The 26,660-nt window shown below is 37.1% G+C and overlaps 1 protein-coding gene across 1 annotated transcript; it reads left to right on the top strand.

The window, feature by feature from the left end:
- Positions 1-6,413: 6,413 nt before the first annotated feature.
- dennd6aa (DENN/MADD domain containing 6Aa) lies at positions 6,414-26,622 on the top strand. The gene is made up of 19 exons (XM_054617310.1): positions 6,414-6,765; positions 8,655-8,693; positions 8,976-9,018; positions 12,820-12,932; positions 13,040-13,120; positions 13,399-13,504; positions 14,188-14,267; positions 15,057-15,116; positions 15,231-15,286; positions 16,397-16,519; positions 16,816-16,911; positions 17,739-17,833; positions 18,745-18,810; positions 19,001-19,065; positions 19,723-19,812; positions 20,484-20,647; positions 20,850-20,952; positions 21,720-21,794; positions 22,792-26,622. The coding sequence occupies exons 1-19, from the start codon at positions 6,535-6,537 to the stop codon at positions 22,921-22,923; spliced, it is 1,818 nt and encodes a 605-aa protein (XP_054473285.1). The 5' UTR covers positions 6,414-6,534; the 3' UTR covers positions 22,924-26,622.
- Positions 26,623-26,660: the final 38 nt, after the last annotated feature.

Here is a 26,660-nt window from a genome sequence, read left to right as displayed (position 1 = left end):
GTGTTGGTGGTGGTGCGTTCAGGGACCGTTCACCGTGGTGCGTTCAGGGACTGTTCGCGGTGGTGCGTTCAGGGACCGGTGGTGTGTGCGTTCAGGGGCTGTTCGTGGTGGTGCGTTCAGGGACCGTTCGGGGTGGTGCGTTCAGGGACTGTTCGTTGGTGGTGCGTTCAGGGACCGTTCACCGTGGTGCGTTCAGGGACGTTCACCGTGGTGGTGCGTTCAGGGACCGGTGGTTGTGGTGCGTTCAGGGACCGTTTTTGGTGGTGCGTTCAGGGACCGACCGCGGTGGTGCGTTCAGGGACTGTTTTTAGTGGTGCGTTCAGGGACCGCAGGGGTGGTGCGTTCAGGGACTGTTCACCGTGGTGCGTTCAGGGACTGTTTTTAGTGGTGCGTTCAGGGACTGTTCGGGTGGTGCGTTCAGGGACCGTTTTTGGTGGTGCGTTCAGGGACCGTTTTGGCGGTGCGTTCAGGGACTGTTCGTGGTGGTGCGTTCAGGGACCGTTCGCGGTGGTGCGTTCAGGGATCGTTCGTGGTGGTGCGTTCATGGACTGCGGTGCGTTCATAAATGCATGCAACAAGTACTTTGAATATTATGATATTTGAAATACAAAAGGTAAAAATGTAAGTAATGACTTAATGGAAAATATTTCACACAGTATACACGATAAGATAAGATAAGATAAGATAAGATAAGGTGATCCTTTACTAGTCCCACAGAGGGGACTAATACATCAACGGTTCACGGGGGCGTTCACGGACAGCGGTGCGTTTTGTATTACTTATTTATTATTCTTATAATAATGTGTGATTACATATTTATAATACTTGTTTCTTTACTTATGTCTCTTGTTTGCACTCTGCTGCTGTAATCCTGCAAATGTCCCCTCTGTGGGACTAACAAAGGATCACCTTATCTTATCTTATCTGTATCTTGTATACTGTGTGAAATATTTTCCATTAAGACGTTACTTACATTTTTACCTTTGTATTTAAAATACAGCTTTACCTGGATGTTTGGAAAGTAAACTCATTTAAACTACTTTTTAAAAATTGTTATTAGTTTTAATACTTTGTTTAGTAGAGTACAAATATTTGCCGGCCTACAACAAGTACTTGGAATATTATGGTATTTGAAATACAAAGGTAAAAATGTAAGTAATGTCTTAATGGAAAATATTTCACACAGTATACACGATACAGATAAGATAAGATAAGATAAGGTGATCCTTTGTTAGTCCCACAGAGGGGACATTTGTAAGATTACAGCAGCAGAGTGGATGGTGCAAACAAGAGACATAAGTTAAAAAACAAGTATTATAAATATGTAATCACACATTAAAGAATAATAAATAAGTAATACAATATACAATGTACAACAAGAAATAGAAACACTTAAATTGGACTTTTCCTAGAGCAAATGTAGAGATTTAGAAGTATTAGATAGTATTACAAATGTCATAGCAAAACTTTAATATTACAGGAATATTTTTGTGATTTTTCAAAATGAATTGAATAATTATATAGCCTAACCTGACTCTGCTCTGGTCACTAGATGGCAATAAAACAAGTCTTTTTTTTGGCTGTTTTTTGTTTGATATTCATTCATAATTCCCCCAAAAATTACAAAAATAAAAAAGGTTCCTAGAGGTTTTCCCATTGGAATGTCAATAAAGTTATTATTATTATAACTTAGGTAGATTTGTGGCTCCCTGATTCCTCAAAAAAACTATTTTCTAACTTACCTGTTGTTGTCTTACAGTACTTTTTCATATTCACAATAATAAGAACACCAAATGACAATATATTTTACAGTTCCATCATAATGTTTTATCCAGGTGACTTGATTTATGGCCCGGGGCAGCAGGGTCGGGTGGGGTGACGTGTGAGGAGATCAAATTCTGCTTATGGCTCCAGAAACGTCCCCGCTGTGTTCTGGTGAGCCGACAGCTGAGACCAAATCAATGCTGGATGAGACAGAAGGAGAGTCAAGTATGGGAGGATAAAACGCCACAAGACATCACTTTGATGCTCATTTTGGTTTAATGCACTCATTTTAAACAGGAGATATATAAAAATATAGATATTTTTTCCAGTTGTGTACATCTAAAACAAGCTGTGCTCAACCTTTGTTCAAGCACAGACAAACCAAAGTTCATAAAGTGAGTTTATTTTATAAAAGAAACATTCTGCTTCACAAATATGTTGTGAAATAAGAATATAAATCAACTATTGAGACTTTTAGACAAGAACAAAAGAAAAAAATCATATACAGTAGCCAATCTTTTAAAACTAGACCAGAAGGGATGCAAATATTTAAGCAGTTTTGTTCAGAATTCACTGATTGATGTTTACATTTAAAAACAATTCACCCTAACATTAAAGTTGTTGCATAAAACGGCGTTTTTAAGATTCAGATTGTTGCCATAGCACCACCATTGGGAAAATAGTTCCCACAATCTTGGCAGAGACTGGACCTATATGCAAAGCTAAGTAGTGCTTTACCCATTGCATGTTTATACACAGTGCATTTTGCCTGGCAACCTTACAATGATGATACAAATACTTCTTTAGAGGTGCTAACAGGCAGATTATGTTTAGACTGAGACACTCTGCTGTTTCCACCTGTTTCCAATCTCTCTGGATGCTTCACGCACCTTCAAATTCACCCTGTACACATGATAGTAATATCAAGCCTCTCATCAAAAAATAAAATAATGATAATAAAGATAATAATAATAATAAGAAGAAGAAGAAAAGAAGAAGAAGAAGAAGAAGAAGAAGAAGAAGAAGTAGAAACATGCCTTTCCTGTCTGTCTCTGTATCAAAAGAATCAGAAATGCCACAAAAATGATGAAAAAATACTTTATTTGTATAGCACCTTTAATTCTAGAAATGCTAGATTAATACATGTACTAATAAAGGAAAATAAGCCGATTTCCCTAAATGTCAAACTATTCCCTTCAAACTCTCCTCTGCTCTACCATATTCCCTTTATGTAATTCACATGTGTCGCTGGTGTTTTTTTCTGTAATGCAATCACAATCTATGTGCCAACAAGTTCCTTTAACATCTCAGGTTGTACATCGGAGCGTGTTCCCCTGTATGTGGTCTGGGCAGGTCTGAGAGGCCTGAGGGGTCACTGCAGGCTTCACTTGGGGATCAGTCTGTTCCAAATATACCAGAGCGAAGGACGAGACAAGGACTGAGACCCGAATGCGGACTGTCAAGATCAACCAGAGGTGTGAAATCAGACCATAGCAGCTGCAGAGTGTTCAAATGTCTTGCATTTAAACTGCAACCTGCTGGATCTGGGTCCTGGTCCTGGTTCTGGTTTTGTCAGAGTCATGGTATTGATCCTGGTCTTACAGTCCCTGCAGCCATGCCCAGCCCTCCTGCAGAGCGAGCAGAGGACCAGCTGTCACTGCGCTAAAAGTCTGACTATTATTTGAGATTTAACGGCATCTTACTGTGTTTATCCTCTTTGCCCCGTTTGACATCACAGCGTCCAGAAAACGGAAAGCTGTTTGATAGTAACGAGCTACTCACAAGAAGATAAACTCCATTAAAAAAAACTTAATTAAAACACATTTTTCTAAATGCAATGGTCTGTTTTATGTTGTCCTGCTGTCTAATCCCTCTCCTGTTATTTAATGATCTACTTAAGTTTCCTGTGAAGCTCAGTGTTATATGTTTAGCTAAAAAAATAAATACAAGTTATAATTATGCAATGAGAAGTCGTGTTGTATATTATTATATTGTATATTATATGTAACTGGATGTGACATTGTTTACTCAAATAAACATATTTATTGCTTAAATATAAATGCATTTGTTTCTTTAATTAGTTTAATATGTATTGAAATATGCATGCATTATATTTTGTATGTGTACTGTACACTTTATTATTCATTTAAATCATGAATTAAATATCGTTTTCCTTAAGATCAGTGTATCAAAACCAACAAAACTTCAAAACCATACAGAACATATAGATAATAAACACACCAAGTTAGTACTATATATTATTATTAGTATATTGTAATACAGTTTAAGTCATTTAGCGAAATTTAGTTACATTTATAGGAACTAAATCTGATTGATCTGCATACTCAGACAATCTGTTTAACTATACTATTGTGGCTTTGTGTCACAATCAACAGGGTGTTTGTACCCCTCCCCTCTCTGAGCACCCCCACTCTGTTTCATCCATCTGTTTGTTTAATGATGGAGCTATTAGCGGAATTAGATAAAGCTCATTTACTTTCTTGGTCCTGACTCACACTGAGAGTCGAGCTGTAATTAAAGAAGTTATTCATTAAATTAATGGCAGCAGAATTTAGGTGCCACGATTGAATACCTTAAAAACAACCAAAGGGTCAGAGAGGACAAAACGTTTTCTCTCCCCCTTTAATACATTTCAAAGTTAAATGTCAAAAAAGGTAATACCAACATTTCCCCCCCACACACACACACACACACACACACACACACACACACACTCTCCCACACACAAACCCTGGACTCACATCAGTAACTTATTTAGGGGACATTTGGACTATTGACACTTGTTTAAAGAGGCTGATTGTGGACTGTCGTAATGAGTAATGGGACATTTTAGTTCTTTGTATTGATTGAATGGTTTTCTTTTGCAATGTAAACAAACATAAGTGTGTATTTAATGGTTTTGAGATAAATAAAAAAAGAATGATTTTAAATTAATTTCTTTGTCCTAAGTTTTGGTTGAAAAGTGTTTTGAACGAGGATGAATTTACAATTTATGACGTATTTTTTATTTTATTTTATTTTTATTTAAGTATTTTACATAGGCCTACATCTTGTTTTTTTAAAATTAATTTTACTTTCCTCTATTTATCTGTATTTCTGTCAGATCAGTTAGATTTTAAAATATATTCTTTGTCATGAGTTTTGGTCGAAACGTGTTTTGAAAGAGAATGGATCTGCACGTAATAAGATTATTTATTATTTATTTTATTCTTATTTTAGTATTTAACATAGGCCTACATCTTATTATTATTATTATTATTATGAGTTTTTTTGAAAAGTGTATTGAAAGAGAATAAATCTGCTCTTAATTACATCTAGTTTTGCTTTATACATTTTTTTTATTTTAGTATTTTACATAGGCCTATATTATTATTTCTTTTTTTTACTTTCTTCTATTTATCTGTATATCTGTCAGTTCAGTTAGATTATAAATTAATTACTTTGTCATAAGTTTTGATCGAAACGTGTATTGAAAGAGAATAAATCTTTGCTTTATTATATATACATATATTGTTTTATTTTATTTTTGTATTTTACATAAGCCTACATCTTATTATTTCTTTTTTTTACTTTCTCTATCTATTTGTATTTTTGTCAGATCAGTTAGATTTTAAATTAATAACTTTGTCATGAGTTTTGATCGAAACGCGTTTTGAAAGAGAATGGATTTGCACGTAATAAGATATATTTTTGGTTTTATTTTATTCTTATTTTAGTATTTTACATAAGCCTAAATCCTATAATATATATATTTTTAAACTTTCTCTCTCTATTTGTATTTTTGTCAGATCAGGTAGATTTTAAATTAACTACTTTGTCATGAGTTTTGATCGAAACGTGTTTTGAACGAGAATGGATCTGCACGTAATAAGATATACAGTATTTTTGGTTTTGTTTAACATAGGCCTACATCTTATTATTATATTTTTTTTAACTTTTCTCTATCTATTTATATTTTTGTCAGATCAGTCAGATTTTAAATTAATTTATTTGTCATGAGTTCTTTTGAAAAGTGTATTGAAAGAGAATAAATCTTCGCTTTATTATATATATATATATATATATATATATATATATATATATATATATATTTGTTATTGTTATTCTTATTTTAGTATTTAACATAGGCCTACATCTTATTATTATTATTATTATTATTATGAGTTTTTTGAAAAGTGTATTGAAAGAGAATAAATCTTCACTTTATTATATATATATATATATATATATATATATATATATATATATATATATATATATATATAGTTATTCTTATTTTAGTATTTAACATAGGCCTACATCTTATTATTATTATTATCATTATTATTATTATGAGTTTTTTTGAAAAGTGTATTGAAAGAGAATAAATCTTCGCTTTATTATGTATATATATATATATTCTTATTCTTATTTTAGTATTTAACATAGGCCTACATCTTATTATTATGAGTTTTTTGAAAAGTGTATTGAAAGAGAATAAATCTTCGCTTTATTATATATATATATATATATTTGTTTTATTTTATTTTTATTTTAGTATTTTACATAGGCCTATTGCACGTCTTTACGTCATGACGTCACAGCAGCACGTCGCCGTACGTCACCGCTGCTGCTCCTATGCTAACAGCTAAGCTACCTCCTGTAGCTGCTGCTCGGCTGCTGCTTGTTGTCCCCTTAAGGACTAAAGAAACACAACAAACACCGCTGACGTTCTCCGGGCCGTCTGAGAGAGCGTGTCGGGCCGCTGCTATGGCTCTACAAGGCCCGGAGGAGCTCGGGGAGCAGGTGGAGGAGCCGGAGGACCTGGACGACCGGGACGCCAGCAGCATCTCCCCGGCCGAGGAGATCACTCTGCCCGCCGGGCCCGGAGGAGAGGACGAGCCGGAGGAGCCGCTGCTGCTGCCCTGGGACCGCTTCTCCAGCTGGCTGCACTGCATCTGCGTGGTGGGCTTCGACCTGGAGCTGGGCCAGGCGGTGGAGGTGAGAGAGGGAGAGAGAGAGAGAGAGAGACCCGCAGGAGAGAGTCACATCCCGGGGGAGAAACTGTCCACTGTGCAGCCAACAAAGGGCCAGACTACTTCCTGGAGTGGAGCACACACACATATATACATATACACACATATACACATATACATATACACACACATATACACACATACATAGACATATACATATACACACACATACACACATATACACACATACACACATACACACATATACACATATATACACACATATACACATATATACATATACACATACACACACACATACATATACACACATATACATATACACACATATACATACACATATACACACACATATACACATACATACACATATACATATACACATATACACATACACATACATACACACATATACATATACACATACACACATATACACACATACACACATATATACATACACACACATACACACACACACACACACATACATACACACATACACACACATACATACACACACATACACATATATACACACATACACACACATATATACACACATACACACACACACACACACACATATACACACATACATACACACATACACACATACACATATACACACACACACATACACACATATACACATGTTTGGCCCAACAGTGACATACACATATAAATATAGATAATGCAGAATATATAATAACTATCTTATTTCATGTTCATACAGTTTAGGTGGATGGTGTGTGTTTTATCCCAGGAGTTAGTCTGATCCAGCAGAAAAATATTACATTACATTACAGTCATTTAGCAGATGTTTTTATCCAAAGAGACTTACAATAAGTGTATTCAACATAGGTATTCAAGAGAACTACTAGTCACCAGAAGTCATAAGTGCATCTCCTTTCTTAAACAAGCATCTAAGAGCATAAACCAGAGCAAAAGTACAGAAACAAACTAATACGAATACAATAAAAGCAACAAACTAATACGAGAACAATAAATGCAACAAACTAATACGAGAACAATAAGTGCAACAAACTAATACGAATACAATAAGTGCAACAAACTAATACGAATACAATAAGTGCAACAAACTAATACGAATAAACTTCTAGTACTTTACAGTTTAGGTGAATGGTGTGTGTTTTCTTCCAGGAGTTAGTCTGTTCCAGCAGCATCAGCTCTTCTATCTCAAATTGAAGTACTTTTTATTTAAGGGCATTAATGCATTACTGCATCCCAAACACCCGTTGTTGTCACAGGTGTTTGGGATGCAGGTCATACACAGTTCCTGCACAAGTCTGCACAAGTCTGCACAACTTGTATATGTTTTTATCTAGAAAGTGTCATTTTTGTTTTACTGATTGAAGAAAGTCTTCTTTGAAATGCATTCATCTGTGCAGGCAGATCATTTTGACTTTATCTCAAGTTCCCGGAGGCCTTAACTTTGTTATCCACATTTTTGCTGATTTATTCTCTATCAATCAAATAAAATATTTAATTTACTTATCATTAACAAAACTACAAATCTGACTAGTCATTCAAACTTCTAGTACTTTACAGTTCGTGTACTCTGCTTAGGACACATTTCAGTCATTACCTTGATGCTGTTAATATTATGTTATCTAGATATTTATTTAATGATAAAAAGAACAATGCATTACTCAGAAACAACTTGATTTAAACAATCACATTTGCCTCCCTTTTAATGTATTTATACTGAAAAACATTAGCCAATCCAGGAACCAGTTATGTAGTAACATAAAGAAGTGCACCAGGTGACATTAAAGAGGTAAAAGTTTAAAAAAAAAAAGTTGTGCTGAAAAAGTGCCGTTTTTTTTTTTTGTTTCACAGAAGCGTAACACAGTTATTTTTCTCTTCCAGGTTATTTATCCTCATCATTCCAAACTGTCAGAGAAAGAGGTGAGTCCGACATGATTTTGAATATGTTTATATTTAAGATATTTAACATCCTTTTTGTGAATTAAAGTCATCAAATGCCGTTAAACAATGTACACTGAATCCTAGAAGTGTGGTAGATATATTGTAATATTTTTCATGTTTGTTCATATTCATTATAATCATTGATCTCCTATTGTTTCCTGTCTGTTGTGTGTCACTTGTGTTGAATGTATGAATCACTTAATCAACCTTAAAATGACATGATGAAAAGGACTAAAACAAACTAAATCTTTTCTCTTTCAGAAAACAAGCATCTGCTACCTTTCCTTCCCCGACTCCAACTCAGGTGAGTTCCTGTTTCAGTCTTTTTCAGACGTTTGTCCCTGAACGCAGCACAACAATCAAACCGCTGTGGAGACTTTGACTTGACTTTATGGTGATGTGTCAGATTAAGAGCCGTGTTACGCTACAAAAGAACTGCACGTTCCTAAAACAGCTGTTCAGTACAGCAGCGCTCGAGGGTGGAGCAAAAAAGCCGGCCTTTGAATAATGGTGACAACCCGTCCCTGAAGACATTCATAGTGTTGCGCTTGGTTGTGCCCATTGGAAGTGACAGAATTAGTTGTTTAAGGATTGAAAAACGACAGAGAGAAGTTTAAACTCTGCTCACTTTCTCACCTCCTCAGCTCTGGCCAAACCGTCCTTTAAATGGGTGAAAATGTTGTATTGTTGGTTTCGGAAAATTGCGACATCAAGGTGGTGTCACACTGTCATGCTGGTTATAATAATACTAATAATAAACATAATTTAAATAGCACTTCTCATGCAAAAAAAGCAACATAAAGTGCTTTACAGTTAAGAAAATAGACGGAATAAACATTAAAAATATAATATAAGATGGAAAACAAAACACACTTGATAATAAATGATAAAAGCATGAGATGGAAAATATAACCCACTGAATAATAATAAACATTTTCAATAATCAGAACCTATATTTAAAGCATGCACATATGCATCAATAAACACTGCATCAGTAATAAAATGTCTCCATTCTCTTCTACTCTGGTCTTATAATGGTGGTTTACATTTTTTATTCATTTCTCCTCCAGTTTAGTCTCCACCATTCAGCATCCAGATCTCAGAGACTATAAATTAAAACAACAGCCACGGACTCACCACCGGTCTTAAATTGTCGATGCTGGTGACCTTTAACCCTTGGCGGCACCTCTCAGATAAATCGAGTAGGGCTTTGTTTTTTAGTCATTTGTAATACTACAAATGTGAATTCTGAATGAGATTGTCTTGTTTTCTGGAACAGAACCTGTAAGCTCCTGTTTCAGTCGCCGCCTTTACATTTTTAGTTTAATTATAATTGTTTGGCGCTGCTGATACGGTCGGGGTCCATTTAGAAAATTGTCCTTGTCATTAGTGAAACACTAGACGGAGAGATAAAGTCGTTAAGGGATTGGTTTACACACACACACACACACGCGCCCGCAAACACCTTTGGAATCCTGTGTGTGTTTCTCTGCAGGTGTGTGTTTTTGTTGTGAGTCAGCAGGCGGTAGAGCTGACGAACCTCCTGCTCTCAGGATGACAAAAGGATTAGGACGAAATGCTTACAGGCCTTCTATATATACACACTGTCGGTGTGTGTGTGTCAGAGAGAGAGAGAGAGAGAGAGACAGATAACACTCTCCGTCTCCCATAATTCAGTCTCTTGATCAGCGCTGATATCGTTTGTCTTCAATCCACTTTGGCTCTTGTTACTGAGACAAGGATCAAGAAAAAATGTATTCACAAAGAAGTAGAGACACGTGATTAGTTGTGTTTTGCGCTCCAGCACATCAAATTTGAAAGTGAAACAGGGACTGAGGTTAAAGTGCTGACTGAGCTTTAATCTGAGGGCGTTAACATCCACATCAGACGGAGAGCGGAGGAATGTAGTACATGAGTTAGAGTTAGGAATCGAACCAGAACAGCAACAGAAATAAAATCAAAAACTGAAGGTTCTTGCTGTTTTTGCAGTTATCAAAACTCATTTTGAAAAAGAGTCTTCTTGGATCTACCAACTGAAAACCCTTGCCCCGAACGGCCTCAACGTTGAATTAGACTTAAAACCCTTTATTTACAGCATGTTCAACAACTCGAATTCAATTAAAGAAAATACTCTTTTAACACTTTTCTCAATCTCGATATTCGCCGAAGCATTTAAGCTTTTTTTTTTCACGCAAAAACTTCTCAGGTTCCAGTTTCTCAAGTCATTTAAAGACACTATGGGCTCTGGGAAACCAATGTTGGCATTTCATTTTTTTTAATTATTATTTCAGACCAGAAAATTATATTAAATGAATGACAAGAACAGTGTAAAATTAAAAAAATGTGATCATGAATACTGTAAGATTAATGTTTCACCCAATTTGACCACAAATCAAACATCTTGTGATCCACGAAATGAAGCACACAGTTATTCCAAACTTACGGCTTTTCCTTCTGTGATGATAAAGTAAAGTCTTCTTCTCTTCACTGCGTCCAGTTTAGCTCCCAGTGTCCTCGGTGTTACAGTCACATCTGGCTCAGAGTCCCAGGTTCAGACGTAGAGACTCACAAAGTGAATTAAAACACACACATATAATGAAGAGCCTCTGAAGTCAATTCAGAATGAGAATCAGAGCTGCTGATGGCTTGTTTCACGCCGGGTGGCCTTGAACGCAACCCGACTGCATGATGTCATGGAGTCTTGGCTGAGCTCTAGGAACTGTGTGTGTTTGTGTGTGTGTGTGTGTGTGTCCTGTGTAGTGGAATGCTTTAAAGTCTGAGTGTGTGTGTGTTTGTCTTGTTTTTGGAATATTTCACACTCATTTTTCCTTCTCACACTCTTCCGGTGTGTCTGCTGGAGGTCACGCAGAGGTTAAAGGCCGGTCGGTGACTCATCGGGGCACTTCCTATTTCCTCCTCTTTTTTTTTTTCCTCTGCTTCCTGTTTGTTCAAAAATCAGGAGGAAACCAGGAAGACACTGACGAGCTGACTGGTGCACATTTAAAACCACAGAAAAACACATGTGAATCAAAGAAAAACAGTTTTTCTATATAACTTAAACAGGTTCGACTGAGTCAGTAGCAGAACTTCAGTTTTGCTTACGGGAATGTGGAGTTGCAGTAAAAAGGGTTGTAGCTAATTTATTAAATTCATACATTATATTACATAAAACGTTATTAAAGGTTAGATTAAGATAAACCTGTTTATCTGGCTCCATATTTAACTCACAGATTGAGCAGTAATTGCAGTTATGTCTTTGGTCGACTATGTGACGTCAGTCTTCTGAACATCGAATTAGTCCCGTCTTCTTTAGATTTGCACTTGTCTTTGAAGTTTTATTGTCTGTAGTCAAAACTTTCTTTTTCCTTTTGTTTGTTCGGCCATAGAAACCGTTTATTCTCAATGTTTAACTCAGACATTTAGGGAGAGTTTCAATAGTCCAGACGAGAGAAAAATAGATGTCTTACGGTCTCTAGAATTCTAGTGAATACAATTTAACTGATCGTGGAGAAATATATGCCGGCTCAAATGAATAATAAATTCATAAATATGTTTAAAGAGGCTTGGGGCTTCCTCATTGGTTATCTTCAAACTCACATTTTCTTACACAGATATAAAATGTCACTTTGATATTTTATTTTATTTTACTTTGTTTTATTTTATTTTGTTTTATTTTATATTATTTTATTTTAATTATTTGATTTGTCTGTCAGTTTGTTTGCTCTTGGATTTAATTATTTATTCTATTATTATTTATTTATTCTTTTATTTTATTTTATTTTACTTTGTTTTATTTTATGTTAATTATTTGTTTTGTCTGTCTGTTTGTTTGCTCTTGGATTTAATTATTTATTCTATTATTATTTATTTATTCTTTTATTTTTCTTTGCAAGGCTTTGGTGATGTGTTTACAGTTTGTGTTAAATACTCTCTGTGCATAAACCCTCGTCTGTGGTCCCTTGTGTACAATAATGTTTATGTGACAAACTCTCAAAAGATGTTTAAATACATGCATAAGTACATAAATGATGTAGTGAACCTACTCTAAACCAGGCAGTGTGTTCTCCATGGTAACCACACCACATCACTCTGCTGTTGTTCACAGGTTGCCTTGGCGACACCCAGTTCTGCTTCCGCTTTCGTCAGGGCTCAAACAGGAAGTCATCGCTGGGCTGCTTCCTGGAAACCACCGACCGGGACGCACCGCCCTGTCTGAAGGTATGGACACGCACACGCACGCACACACACACACACACACACACACACACACACACACACACACACACCGTCTGGTTCAGTTCTGATTCTGTTTGTGTGTGTTTCAGAGGGAACAGGGCCATTACTATGGTTACGTGTACTTCCGTCAGGTGCGAGACAAATCCCTGAAGAGAGGATACTTCCAGAAGGTCGGTGTCAGACTGCAGCATTTATTGATCGCTTCGTCAATTAAGTAATTTACCTGAAAATATAAGCCAAACAAATGTCAATATTTGTTTTTTATCACTGTAATCTGATTATTTTGGGGGGTTTTGGACTGTTGTTTGGACCAAAACAAGACATTTGAATACGTCATCTCGGAAATTTTATTTATTAAATGGTTGACATGATAAAAAACAAATCATATTAATTGATTGTATTAAAAACTTCAAATATGTTAATTGATGAACATCCTGTCTCTGTGTAGTCTCTGGTCCTGATCAGTAAGCTGCCCTACGTCACCTTCTTCCACTCGCTGTTGAAGATCATGGCTCCAGAATACTTTGAGAAACAAGAACCCTGTCTGGAGGCTGGTTAGTCTGATACCTCTATTACCTGTCTGTCTGTCTGTCTCATTCTACCTACCTGTCTTTCTGTCACTCTACCTCTCTGTCACTCTACCTACCTACCTGTCTGTCTGCCGCTCTATCTTACTGTCTCTCTGTTACTCAACCTAATTGTCTGTCTGTCGCTCTACCTACCTGTCTGTCGCTCTGCCTACCTGTCTTTCTGACTGTCTTTCACTCTACTGGTCTGTCTGACTTTGGCTCTACCTACCTCTCTCTCTCTCACTCTCTACCTCTACCTGTCTACCTGTCTGTCTCTCTTGCTCTACCTACCTGTCTGTCTTTCACTCTACCTACCCGTCTGTCTCTCTCACTCAACCTACCTCTCTGTCTGTCGTTTTACGAACATGTCTGTCTGTCACTCTACCTACTGTCTGTCTGTTACTCAACCTGTCTGTCTGTCTTTCACTCCACCTATCTGTCTCTCTCTCTCTCTCTCTCTCTCTCTCTCTCTGTCTGCCGGTCTTTCTCTCTCTCTCTCTTTCTCTACCCGTCTCTCTCTCCCTCTACCTGTCTGTCTGTCTGTGTGTGTCTCTCTCTCTCTCCCTAATAAATAAAGTGTAGATAAACTGTATTTACTTACTTTATTTCTGTGCTGCCACAGTTTACATTTGATTCTGATTCCTGTTGTTTGTGTGTTTGATTGACAGCTTGTAATGACATAGACCGCTGGCCGTCGCCACACCCTGGACGAATCCTCACGCTTCCCATTATGGGCGTGGTCATCAAGGTACAAGCACACACACACACACACACACAAACTCCCTGACTGTAGGCGTTTCAGTGTGAAGCAGCCATTATTCATGGGATTAGTTACACCTGTGATTGGCAACTCAACATGTCCACCATGAGAAAAGCTTTAGTTCTGCATGAGTGTGAAGAGTGTTTTTATCAATGGGACAAAGAGAACACTTGGTTCAGAGCACAAAACCACACACATTATAGTACAATGTACTCCGACCACTACATGTGCCGTTTTTCCTCTAGTATTGTGTGTGTGTGTGTGTGTGTGTGTGTGTGTGTGTGTGTGTGTGTGTGTGTGTGTGTGTGTGTGTGTGTGTGTGTGTGTGTGTGTGTGTGTGTGTGTGTGTGTGTGTAGGCCTACCTATTTAAATATTTTATGTGCTGTACTATTTCGTGTTTATATTCATATTAGATTTTGTTCCACTAGCATGATTTTTCTTTATTCATTTATATTTTTTCTATCTATCTGTAAGAGCACATTAGGTGGGGAGCCTGGGATCTAAGAGTTTAATTGACCAACTGTACATTACAATAAATATGACTTTAATTTGAATATTTTAGAGCATAAAACTCAAAATTTGATGCCCAAACTACTTTGACTGAGTCAACGTGTAAAGAATCACCTGGATACAAACCAACTACTTGTACGCTACCTTCCAACATTTGATTAAAGCCATCAGAAGCCGTGTACAGTTAATATTCTGAGTAATAATCTGTGTATAATTGATGATGAGTGTTCAAACTGTGACTGATTTGAATCTTTGTGCTGCTGCAGATCCGCATTCCGACCTGCTACGACAAACCAGGAACCTCACAGCTGGTCCAGTCGGCCCAGGTGATCACACACAAACACTTGAAAAATGTTCATGTTGATAAAATATTGTTTTAATTTCTGCATGAAAGCGTGTGAACATACATTAAAACGTGATTATGTTCTTCTGCGTTTCAGAGTGACAGCCAGGTGTCCATCGTGCTCCCGACCATCCATGAGGTCGACCTCTTCAGGTGAGACCTGCAGGTGTTTTCCTTCTAAACAACACACAAGCTTCTGTCGCCCCCTGCTGTCTGAATGCAGTACTGCAGCACTTCGCTCTACTGTTGTTACCTCTGAAAACTGTACTTACAGTTTTGCTACGATGTCCAGGGTTGAACGACATCTGTGCAATCAAATATCAATACTACCGTTAATCTGTAAGATTGTGTTTTGTAGTATTAAACACGTATTTTAACAGATTTCATCAGGTTTAAATACCTTCTCTGCTGCCATATTTGCAGCTCTTGCCTAACACATCAGGGTGTTCAATGCGCCACCGTTTCCGATTAAATAAATGTTTCGCTGCATTTTTTTCGGATATGTAAGTGCACCTTGTGAACCAAACAACCTTTCTTTTCAAACCTGTCAAAATACATTTTTAAGAAAAACAGAAATTTCCTTGAATGTCTCCTTTTCAATATTCAGTTTGTGTTTTGTTTTTTTAAAACTTCATTATTTACTTTTTCAGTTAGTCTCCGTATTCAGAGTGTGACCATCATGAATAGTCAAAGTGATTATGAAAAAGTCAGTTTCGCCGTTACTGTTACGGCACCATCAACCTGTTAATATTCTGTATTCAGGTCAACAAAAAACGCTGTCTGCTCACATTCAGGTTTATTTATTTATTTTGTCCTTTTCTCAAAAGCAGGAAAAGAATAAAACTAGATGTAACAATGAGTATTTGGACACAAAAAAACATCACCTGTCCTGTTCAAAATGTATGTTCAGAATAATTTGGCAAGTAAAGAGTATGAATGAAACTCTCCACTGAGCGTCTAATGTTCCCCCACGTCTAAACAAGATGTTCAGCAATGCACAGGAGATGCTTTTTAAACTGTCAGTATCTTTTGTGCCATGAAATCTGTGAAAAATATTACAACACTCTAGTAAGATTGCCTTCTTATGAAACTTCTGTTTCAGGTAATTCCAATACTTTGTGAAAATCAAACGGAGCAGATAAGTTATGCTCAAGAAAGTGAAATATAGTCGTACAAACAGCGTCACCATAACTCTCTCTGGTAGGTCAGGAAACTATACTCACTCTTAACCTCAACTTCACTCTCAATCTCTCCTCTCCTCAGGTGTTTCTACCCGGTCTTCTTCCACATCCAGATGCTGTGGGAGTTGGTGTTGCTGGGAGAGGCACTCGTCGTCATGGCGCCGTCGCCAGCAGAGTCGTCGGACACCGTGCTAGCATTGGTCAGGTGAGTGGGAGACGGTCAGGAGCAGGTTACATCAAATTCAATGTGTTCTGAATAAGTGTCTTTTAATATTTTAAACTCAGTTTTAAAGGTCTTGAAAGTCTTGTTTCTTTTGGAGGAGCCGTTGATGAGATGTTTCTTTTTCTTTCGTTAACATAAGTTGTATTTATTTAAGCTCTCTGCTCACAGGATGCTCATGACGTCATTCAGGCTTCAAACATAAATATTTCTCTCTCTCTCTCTCTCTCTCTCTCTCTCTCTCTCTCTCTCTCTCTCTCTCTCTCTCTCTCTCTCTGCAGCTGTATCTCTCCTCTGCGTTTCTGCAGTGACTTCCGGCCGTACTTCACCATCCACGACAGCGAGTTTAAGGAGTACACCACCAGGACGCAGGCTCCGTGAGTAAAGACACAATAAGAACAACCGTGTCTACGTTTACATGCAGAAAATATTTCGTTTTTTGACCTTATTCCAAAAAAGACAATATTCCTACTCAGCTGTTTACGTGGATTATGAAAATGTATATTCCAGTTTACGTGCAGCTCTGCATATTACCTAAGATTAACGTAAAATTACCCCATTCTGTACGTCCTACATCTTTTAAATAACTTTAATTTCCACGCACAAGTTTTGCAAATCCATGTTCTACAACCTTTTCCTCTTAGTTCCTTAAGACACTTTAGTAACTTACAGATTTGATTGTATTCTTGTATATTTCTTTGTTTTTCATATTCTATTTCACATTTTGAATTTGTTATTATGTTTTTATACAATTTTACTGTCTTTATTGTTGTGCACCAGTCACCAGGTCAAATTCTTTGCATGTGCAAACGTATTTGTCAAGAAACCGTTTCTGATTCTGAACAGACTGGTTTGTGTACAACGCACAGAGCTAGTTAGTCGCAAACTGCTGTAAAAAACAAATTGAGACACGTTATTCGAATGCGCTGTATTCATGTCAAACGAATGCTCCTAAAACTAGAATAAATATCAGCATATAAAACATGTCTTTTTGCGTTCAATATTCAAACTGTCAAAAATTACACTTTAACTTCCAGAAAGATAAACTGTAAAGATCTAATCGCTTTTTGTAGTCATATTGACTCTAAAAGACTTAAGTTGGTCTTGCTCGTGTAAACTTCTGGCTCCTTTGTTCCTGTAGCTGCTCACAGAGATTTGTTAGCGTCTCTGAGTCGATGTCTTCTGGTTTTCTCTCCTTCTTCAGGCCGTCGGTCATTCTGGGAGTGACCAATCCCTTCTTTGCTAAAACCCTGCAGCACTGGCCGCACATCATCCGCATCGGAGACATGAAGCAAGCAGGTAGGTCAGACTGCTGCTGCAAGTCAAATGTGATGTTTGTCTTTGATTAATAAAAGACAAATGGACCAAAACCTTGCATTGCGATGCAATCCACTACAACGTCGACCTCGCTGCATTTTTCCGACAGCTTTAGTTACTGTTCAGATTACAATATCTCATATCCTTCCTGTCCGGTGAAAACTAAAAAAACATTTTTTTTCTGTAGAATGTGTTGAGAAAATCCCCCTTCTTCTTTAGTTATATTAAATCTTTCAAAAGCCTTTTTGATCAGCTAGAAAATGCATCATCACAAAGTAGAAAAAAGGGCAGTTTTTCTTTTTCTTTTAGATACGTGGTTCTCACGGGACAGCATTAAAATGTATCATACACATTAATATTAATCCAGAAACATCAGATATAATAGTAAAACAATGACAGGGAACATTTTACTCCTCAATGAGTACGTTTACTTTTTAAACATGTTGGTGATAATACTTACTTTTACTTAAAGTTACTGTGAATAACTTTTAACTGGTTATGAAACAGTCTTAATTTAATACTGATCTCTATATGAACTACATTAGTAAACGAGTACATCATCGTTAACGGGAAGACTATTTCTGTCTATTTCTATAAAGTAGCTCTTAACCAGGACTGAGCAAAGCAGACTGTCAGACCCTGCTGCTGTAACATTTGAGGTTTTCTAAAGGGACTCTGGTGCTCAGAAACACTACCTTTGTTGTCCACAGGGACCGCCAGAATCAACACAAAATGAAAATTCCTTGTGGTAGCTTTATGTAAAGGATCTGAATATACAGTATATATGATATAAGTGCTGTTGAATTACTTTACAGATGTTAGTCAGACATCAGGTGACACATTGTGAAAACGTTATCTGATCTTTTTTCCTTCCATCGGTCTGTTCCTCTCAGGAGAGATGGCCAAGCAGATGAAAGTCAAGAAACTGAAAAACCTCAAAACTCTGGACTCTAAACCTGGTAAATGCTTCACACCCTCTGTGTTTATTTATCAGTATTGTTACTAATGTCCGACCGGCTGAACACTGACCGTTAATTGATCTTTGTGTGTGTGTGTGTGTGTGTGTGTGTGTGTGTGTGTGTGTGTGTGTGTGTGTGTGTGTGTGTGTGTGTGTGTGTGTGTGTGTGTGTGTGTGTGTGTGTGTTGCAGGTGTGTACACTGCATATAAGCCGTATCTCAACAAAGATGAAGACATCATCAAACAGCTTCAAAAGGTAAGAACAGGTCGACGTGCTGCAGTATGTCTGTACCTGTTTTATTGATTGGAGACATGTACTCAGTCCTACGGCCCACATTGCTTTTTTCTGGTAATATCTTTCATTAAACTTTATTGGCTCAACACCATTTATAGTGGTTTCAACAAAGACTGTATATAAGAGGCGGAACTAGTCACCATGAAGTCACCCATTGGTTTGTGGACTGCTGTTATGAAGCTTTGAGTTCTGCATTTTGGCCGTCGCCATCTTGGTATTTTTGCAACCAGAAAGGACAGGAGATGATGAAGCTAAATGCTGAATAAGACATTTTTTAGGCGAATATGAATGTTACAATAACTTTCATGAAGTGGAGACGCACTGTGAAACAGTTGAAATTGTAAGACGAAAACATGGACAGCTCCCAGACCAGGAAAACGCAGTGGTAGCAACCTGTCAATCACGAGGTAGTCCCGCCCTAAAGAATACTCTGCTTTATGGTCTATTTTACTCTAAATGGGACCATATTTTATGAAATGAGAAAATGTTTTGTTCTTCGGATCTGTAGACCAATATGTATTATTTAAACTGCTAACAAACTTCTCCTGAGAAATGTACTTTAACCAGAAGCATCACAACTTTTTTTTTATGATGCTATTTTATTTGTTTGTTTTCCAGGGTGTCCAACAGAAGAGACCCTCAGCGGCCCAGAATGCAATTCTTCGACGCTACTTTCTAGAACTGACGCAGAGCTTCATGATTCCTCTGGTAACAACCGATGATTCTTATTCTATCTTTACGCGTGTCAAGATGGTTTTGTCTTGTGACATTGTGCTACCTAGTTCTTTTCTTGTTTGTCAAAAATATGATAAAAACACATTTCTTTTTTCTTTTCTCCTATGTTTTTTGTTATGCACCAAAATACCAAGTTTGTTTTTTTCATTTTATATATATGCAAGGATAATTTATTATCATTATGCAACACAGGGATGCACGACGAAATTCGATTGTAACCCATTTGTAACAACAAACGCATAAAAAACAAAACAAAAACAGTATTTATTTATGTAGTGCTTTTTTTTGAATATGCATCATAAGGAATGTAAACAGCAGCAACAAAAATCCTTGCCATAGCAAACTATACTATATTATGTATTATATGATTCTATGACATATATATACATATTTTATATATTATATATATTTTATATATGTTTTATATACATATTTTATATATTATATATATTTTATATGTTTTATATACATATATTTTATATATTTGTATTTATTATATGTATATCTTATATTATAAATTTATATATATATATATATATATATATATATAGACACACACATACACATCCATACGTGACAATTAAGCTGATTCTGATTCTGAAGTGGTTTAACTCTGTATGTGTTTGTCTGCTTGTGTGTAACAGGAGCGGTACGTTGCTAGTCTGATGCCTCTCCAGAAGTCCATCAGTCCCTGGAAGAATCCTCCTCTCCTGCGTCAGTTCATCCAGCAGGACTTCATGAAGACGCTGGAGAAGGCCGGACCGCAGCTCACCTCCAGACTGAAAGGAGACTGGATTGGACTCTACAGGTAAACCCACAAAAATCACATTACTACCCTGACTTTTGAAATGGCGGTCGGGCAAACTGCAGGAAGAACTTGTCCTGTTTGTCTTCTAGTTTGAAGCATCAGCAGGGAGTGTTGACTGACAGCAGAGCAACACATTAATGCACATCATCCTCATGTGGACTCATCATGTGTCGGGATTTTTCTTTTTTCTCTGCGTCTGAAGGCATTTCCTCAAGTCTGCCAACTTTGACGGCTGGTTCCGCAACAGGAGGAGAGAGATGACCCAGAAACTGGAGGCTCTGCACCTGGAGGCGCTGTGTGAGGAGGTGAGGAGGGAGGAAAGGAGGGAGTGAGGGAGTAAGGGAGTGTGAAGATCAGATGCAGTCAGAGTCATTCTGTAAACCTGAAATACCTTTTTCCTGAAGCCTATCCGACTAATTCAGTTGACACATTTTCCCAAATCGTGCTCTCACCTCTGGATTCCAACATGTGCTGCAAAGTTCTCCACTCTGCTAAAAAACTATTTGTTTTGAAGCAGCCATGGCGTCGTTGCACAGAGCAGACCGGGCTGGGCGGGCGATGTATATCGTAATTGTCGTATTTGTAATGTAATTGTATTTTTAACAACCAAAACAGACACAAATCTTTAATCCATGTTGTTCGTAACTGGACTCTTAAGGGTTTTAAATTACTGTAGTCTATAGAACAATAAAGTAGGGATTAACAACAATAAATACAATTACTATTTAACTACATAGCTTGCAACAGCTCCACTACAGGGAGTATAAACTGAGCTTTACTTACTTACTTATGATAGAAGCACAAATATTAAATTAAAAGAAATTACCAAATTTATGAAAACTGCAAGTCAACAAAAGAAGCCGAGCTGCAGACGGGGCAAAACCGTCTCGCTGCCTGAACGTGATGCAGCGGCACGAGGTGGAAACCATAAACAATCTAAAAGAATGAAGGGTGTCTTTTTTCATTTAGGCGTGGACAATTTCTCATCCTTTGTCCATCTGTCTGTCTGTCTGTCTGTCTGTCTGTCTGTCTGTCTGTCTGTCTGTCTTCATGTGTCGGTCTGTGTCTCTAGGATCTGCAGCAGAGAGTCCAGAAGCACTCGGAGGTGGAGACAGTTGATCTGGTTCTGAAGCTGAAAGACAAACTGGTACAAACTCATCCGCTGCTACTACAACTACTATTATTATTACTACTACTATTACTACTACAACTACTTCAACTGCTAGTATTAGTACTAGTGCTCACATTGCCATTACCATTACTAAGACCACAACTGCTGCTGCTGCTGCAGTGGCTCAGACTGTGGGGACTGTTTGCCTCCTGGGCACTGCAGAGGGGCCCTTGAGCAAGGCACTGACACCCCAAATTGCACCAGGAGGGGGGTTAAATATTTGTTATGTACTTTGTACTATTGTGTTTGATAATAAAAAAGTAGATTAACATTTTAGTATAGTGTTTAAATGTAGCAGCTTCTAAAACTACTGCTACTAGTAAAACGAAGTACTGGTACCAGTTACGGTACTACGGTAAGTAATAGTACTATGATCACTGCTGTAGCATTTAATCCCTTTAGAGAAATATTACATAGCAAGGTTTTTTATCCAATCTGAATTTCCAGAATGTTTTTTATTCGCGTTAAACAGTACTTCTACTAGTACTAATACACTATACTTCTATCTATACTTCTGCTGCTAAGTTGCCATGACTACGGCTAACATTAGTACTACTGCCCATACTGCTATACCGACTGTCACTACCACGACTACTACTACTTGTACTGCTAAAACAAGGACCACGCATATGATTTGGATCACGACTCGTACTGTTGTAGCTATTGCTAGTAGTAAACCCGAGTACAACCTGAACAAGTACACTACAGCTGCTACATTTACCAGAGATACTACTGGTGCTCGTACTTATACCACTGCAGTTAAAGAACAATTCTAATTTATCCATATTTATGTTGTTATTTGGGATAAAAATGACGGAAATAAATATAAAAATAAGACTAAATTTGCAACAAAACAGAATTATCTTTTAAATCTGCTGTTTCTAAAAGTTGTATCATGAATCCTAACAAAGTGTCTGACTGTGGATTTAAAATAATAACTAATAATTTGTTCCGAATTTCCTCTTTGCTTCAGAGTCAGGCGGAGAGGGAGCAGCTGCCGGTTCGTCCGGGGACTGTGGCCAAACTGAGGAGCCACATCGAGGCCGTCATCCTGGCCTTACCGGAGGACCTGCAGGGCATCCTCCACAAGCCCTCCACTCCCTGACCTTTAACCCCCTCCACCCCTCAGTCTGCAACTCTTACCCCAGTCTGAGCTTGTTTTAAAGTTTGGGGGGTAGAGGGTCTCCTCACAGTCGACTCCCGTTTCTTACTCTGACTGGGCCCCAGTTTGAGGACCTCTTCTGGTCTGACATGGAAAGCACACAGCACATTTTTGTTTCGCCCAAAATATTCATCCGACTTCAGTTTTAAATTTTTTACCCAAAAGGCTACCGTAGCAGCTCAGAGGGATTCAGACCGTCTCGTTGATCATGTGGTGGTCGAACGATCCGGACGGAGCTGCCCGACATCAACTCCTCGGAAGTGGGTTTTTTTCAGGAGGTGAAAACAGCAGAAACATTTTTTGAGGAGGTTTTTCATCACAGTGACCGTATGAAGAAAGGAAAAGGAGCGCTTGATTCGTCACAGCTCCAGTCCTGAGTCTTTTTCTTTCTTTTCTTTTTTTCTTCTTTTTTTTTAAAACTTTGTCGACGGACAGCTGCAGTCCGGTGGAAATGACTGGAGTTTTTTCATCCATTTTTTTAATAAGATTTTATTACGTTTTTAAAAGAAGTGCACTTCATCACTAACTGGACCAGTGTGCCCTTCACACACACACACACACACACACACACACACACACACACACACACACACACACACACGCTTTTATGCAAACAAACTGAGCCGAGCAGAACCAAGCAGTGCTTTATGATTAAATTGAACTACTATATTGCCCAATAAAACACACACACACACACAGAGCAGCACCAGCGACCCTGTAATAACTGTCAATGCAGCAACCGACTCTTGTCTCTCGTGCTCATTAGCCTGTATCCATGTCACATGATCATTGTGTAGCCCATCGTAACAATCTGAGGGAAAATATTCAAAATGTCCTGAAATGTTCAGAAAATCTTGAGTGTGAATTAGTCATTTTCTGAAGACTGATTCCAAAACTTGATTCTGAGCTGAAAACAGATGCTGAGGAAAATTCATCAGACGCATTATTAACCAGCGCGTTTTTTAGATGACTGGTGACTGACTGGTGGCTTTTGTGCGTTAAACAAACACTACAGCCAGCTTTGTTTTAACCGAGCTTTTTGGATTCGGGGTTAAAAAGATGCTGGTATCTTACAGGAGACTCGATGAGTTCGTCTCAATCTGGTTCCTGTAAAGATAATAAGGGCGTCTTTAGCTGCAGCTCAACTGATTGTTCTTACACTAAACTAAATTTACTCCGCTGAAGAACAACAATCAAACTCTGATGATCGTCCTGCTCAGGATCCTCTTTGTTGCCTTCAGGCTGTAAAAAAAAATATATGGCTGAAGTCTGTTTTTAAGTGTTTTGTGAAGCGCAAGAAATACACAGATGCGTCATTCAAACTAAAGAAACTACAAAGTCAAAGACAAAATAAAATAAATCCAACAAATTTGGTTTTAATAAAGGGATAACTAGCACTGCTGTCCATCAAAGCATCAGTTTGCTGCACGTTTTAGCCCATTTACTAGTAATTTTCTTAAGACATTTTTATATTGATTTTTCTTTGGGTTGAGCTACATTTTCAGAATCAAGTCCTTTTAAAAAAATTATATTTAAACGTTGAGAAAACAATAATGTTACTTGGATCATTTATTTAATTTGTTTAAACTTTTCTTTGCCACTCAAATGTCAAAATCTGAAGTTAAAGGGCAAAAACATGTTATAAATATTTTTTTTCCTTGAATTTAAATTAATTAAAACGTAAAGCTTCTGACTTTATTTTAATTCAGGAAAAAAATCCTGGACCCCTAAAAAAACAAAGTAAAAAGATTTTTGAAACCATCTACAATTAAAGCAATAACGGATCATTTTATTTATTTCAGATATTTGTATTTTCGGGGTTTTAAATGGCAATAACTTGATACCGTTTTCTAAAAGTGTAGTTAGTGGTTACACAAAGCGGCACGCACAGTTTGCATTTCAAAATATCACTTGTTTGAAAATGTTAGATGGACTTTTTTTCAGACGTATGGATTGTGTATTTTATTTTCCTTTAAAGCCATCATGTAACACATGTTGTATAAATGCTTTGTGAAGCAGATAATTGTAAAGAAAAATAACAAAAAAGTGTGCTGGTTGGAAAAAACCTGTGACATCTGGTTGTTGGGCAACCATGTTAGTTTTATATTTGTAAAAATAACAACTTATTTTAACAATTTTAAATTTTTTATGGAGGGTTATTCTCATATTCCACTCTAGAGAATTAAGAGTTTTGTACATAATGGTGTAAAGTGAAATGGCGGCCCAGATGTGGTGATGTACAATAATTATTTTGCTATTTCAACAGATGTCTTACTAAACGCAGATATATAAATAAGAACTGCTTCATAAAATGCTTATTTACCTGTCTTAGAAAAAATTACAATATTGTTGGGACATGTTGACATTTTGAATTTGTAGTTTGATATCAGACACTGAAAAAATGTTACGTTTTAGCAATTAATAAAATCTGATTATAATGTAATTAAGAAGCCCTATTCCCAGAAAACATTGATATTAGACAATTGAACAATTATGATTTACAATCAGCTCATGTCAACTCGGGGACTTTTTAAGGTTAATTAAAGAATTGAAAAGATTTGTTTATGGCAAATAACCTGTGGCTGAGATGTTTAGTTATCTAAGAGACGTCTAATTTCTGCCCTGAAAGCAGTGCTGAAAGGAGTGTACAAATACTACTATTTAATATCAAAATATACAAAAAAAAAACAATCTTCAAAATGAGGAACGGCTCAGAAAAGTGGATATTATGATATAGGATCGTAATTATTAATGAATTCGTGTGTGTGTTTAAAGGTGGAGCTAATTTTAATTACTTTATTTACTGCTGGGTAGCTTGAGTTTATCCCCAAGGAACAATAAAGTTTTTGTTAAAACTAAATCCATAATAATACATTATAATTTATTATATTTTGTTAAATACATATGAATCTGTAAACTAAGTAAAGTTCTCAAATACATGTGAAGAAGTAAAAATACCACATTTCCCTCTGAATTGTAGTGTAAGGAAAGTAAAGTACTAGTACCTTAAAATTGTACTTAAGTGCAGTACTTGGGGGAAAATGTAATTAGTTACTTTCAGACGCGGCCAGAAGGATAAAATGTTTGCCAGATGTGAAACCAACAGCTATATTTATACACATTAGCCGGCTAGTTTGTTAGCCAGCTAATGTGGACAGGGGAACAGTCATATAGCTGCGTAGCTAAGTTAGCATGAGGCTAACACTTAATGCTAACAATACGCTCGTGACCTTTTTACTATCAAGATATTTGGACCCAACACTGCAAAAAGATAATAAGACACTACTAATTCAAAATGTCAACGTCCTCTTATACAAAAGCCCTTTATGTTGCATAGCTACACACATTTTTGCACCATTGACATTCACTATTTCTTTGTTTTTATTGAAGCCCTATAACCACTACTCTGAACCACTCTGACGGCCTGAAGGACTACAGGTTTAATGAAAGTGCTGATAAGAAGCGTTACAAGGAAAGTCATGGAATTTGTTTTTCACATGACGGCCCACAGATTGTTTTTTTGTAAGCCAATTAAACGATAATTATGATATTTATCAGAGTTGTACGTAACTTTATTGTATCTTGAAACCCTGACATTGTTTGTTTGCTTTGACTGAGTTTTTTTTTTTTTTACATTAAACAGAAAGCTCCAGTTTAGTGTATTCTCTTGAGAACACTGG

Source organism: Anoplopoma fimbria, chromosome 17, assembly GCF_027596085.1.
Source record: "Anoplopoma fimbria isolate UVic2021 breed Golden Eagle Sablefish chromosome 17, Afim_UVic_2022, whole genome shotgun sequence".
NCBI lineage: Eukaryota > Metazoa > Chordata > Actinopteri > Perciformes > Anoplopomatidae > Anoplopoma > Anoplopoma fimbria.
Note: the sequence above shows the minus strand (reverse complement) of the source record. Positions and strands in the feature narration are given on the sequence as shown.

What these genes read in the sequence shown, in the direction of transcription:
- dennd6aa (XM_054617310.1), top strand. Translation starts at nt 6,535, where the DNA reads ATGGCTCTACAAGGCCCGGAGGAGCTCGGGGAGCAGGTGGAGGAGCCG. An exon ending in AGAACCCTGTCTGGAGGCTG is followed by an intron (nt 13,505 to 14,187) that starts GTTAGTCTGATA and finishes TTTGATTGACAG; the next exon opens with CTTGTAATGACATAGACCGC. An exon ending in TTATGGGCGTGGTCATCAAG is followed by an intron (nt 14,268 to 15,056) that starts GTACAAGCACAC and finishes GTGCTGCTGCAG; the next exon opens with ATCCGCATTCCGACCTGCTA.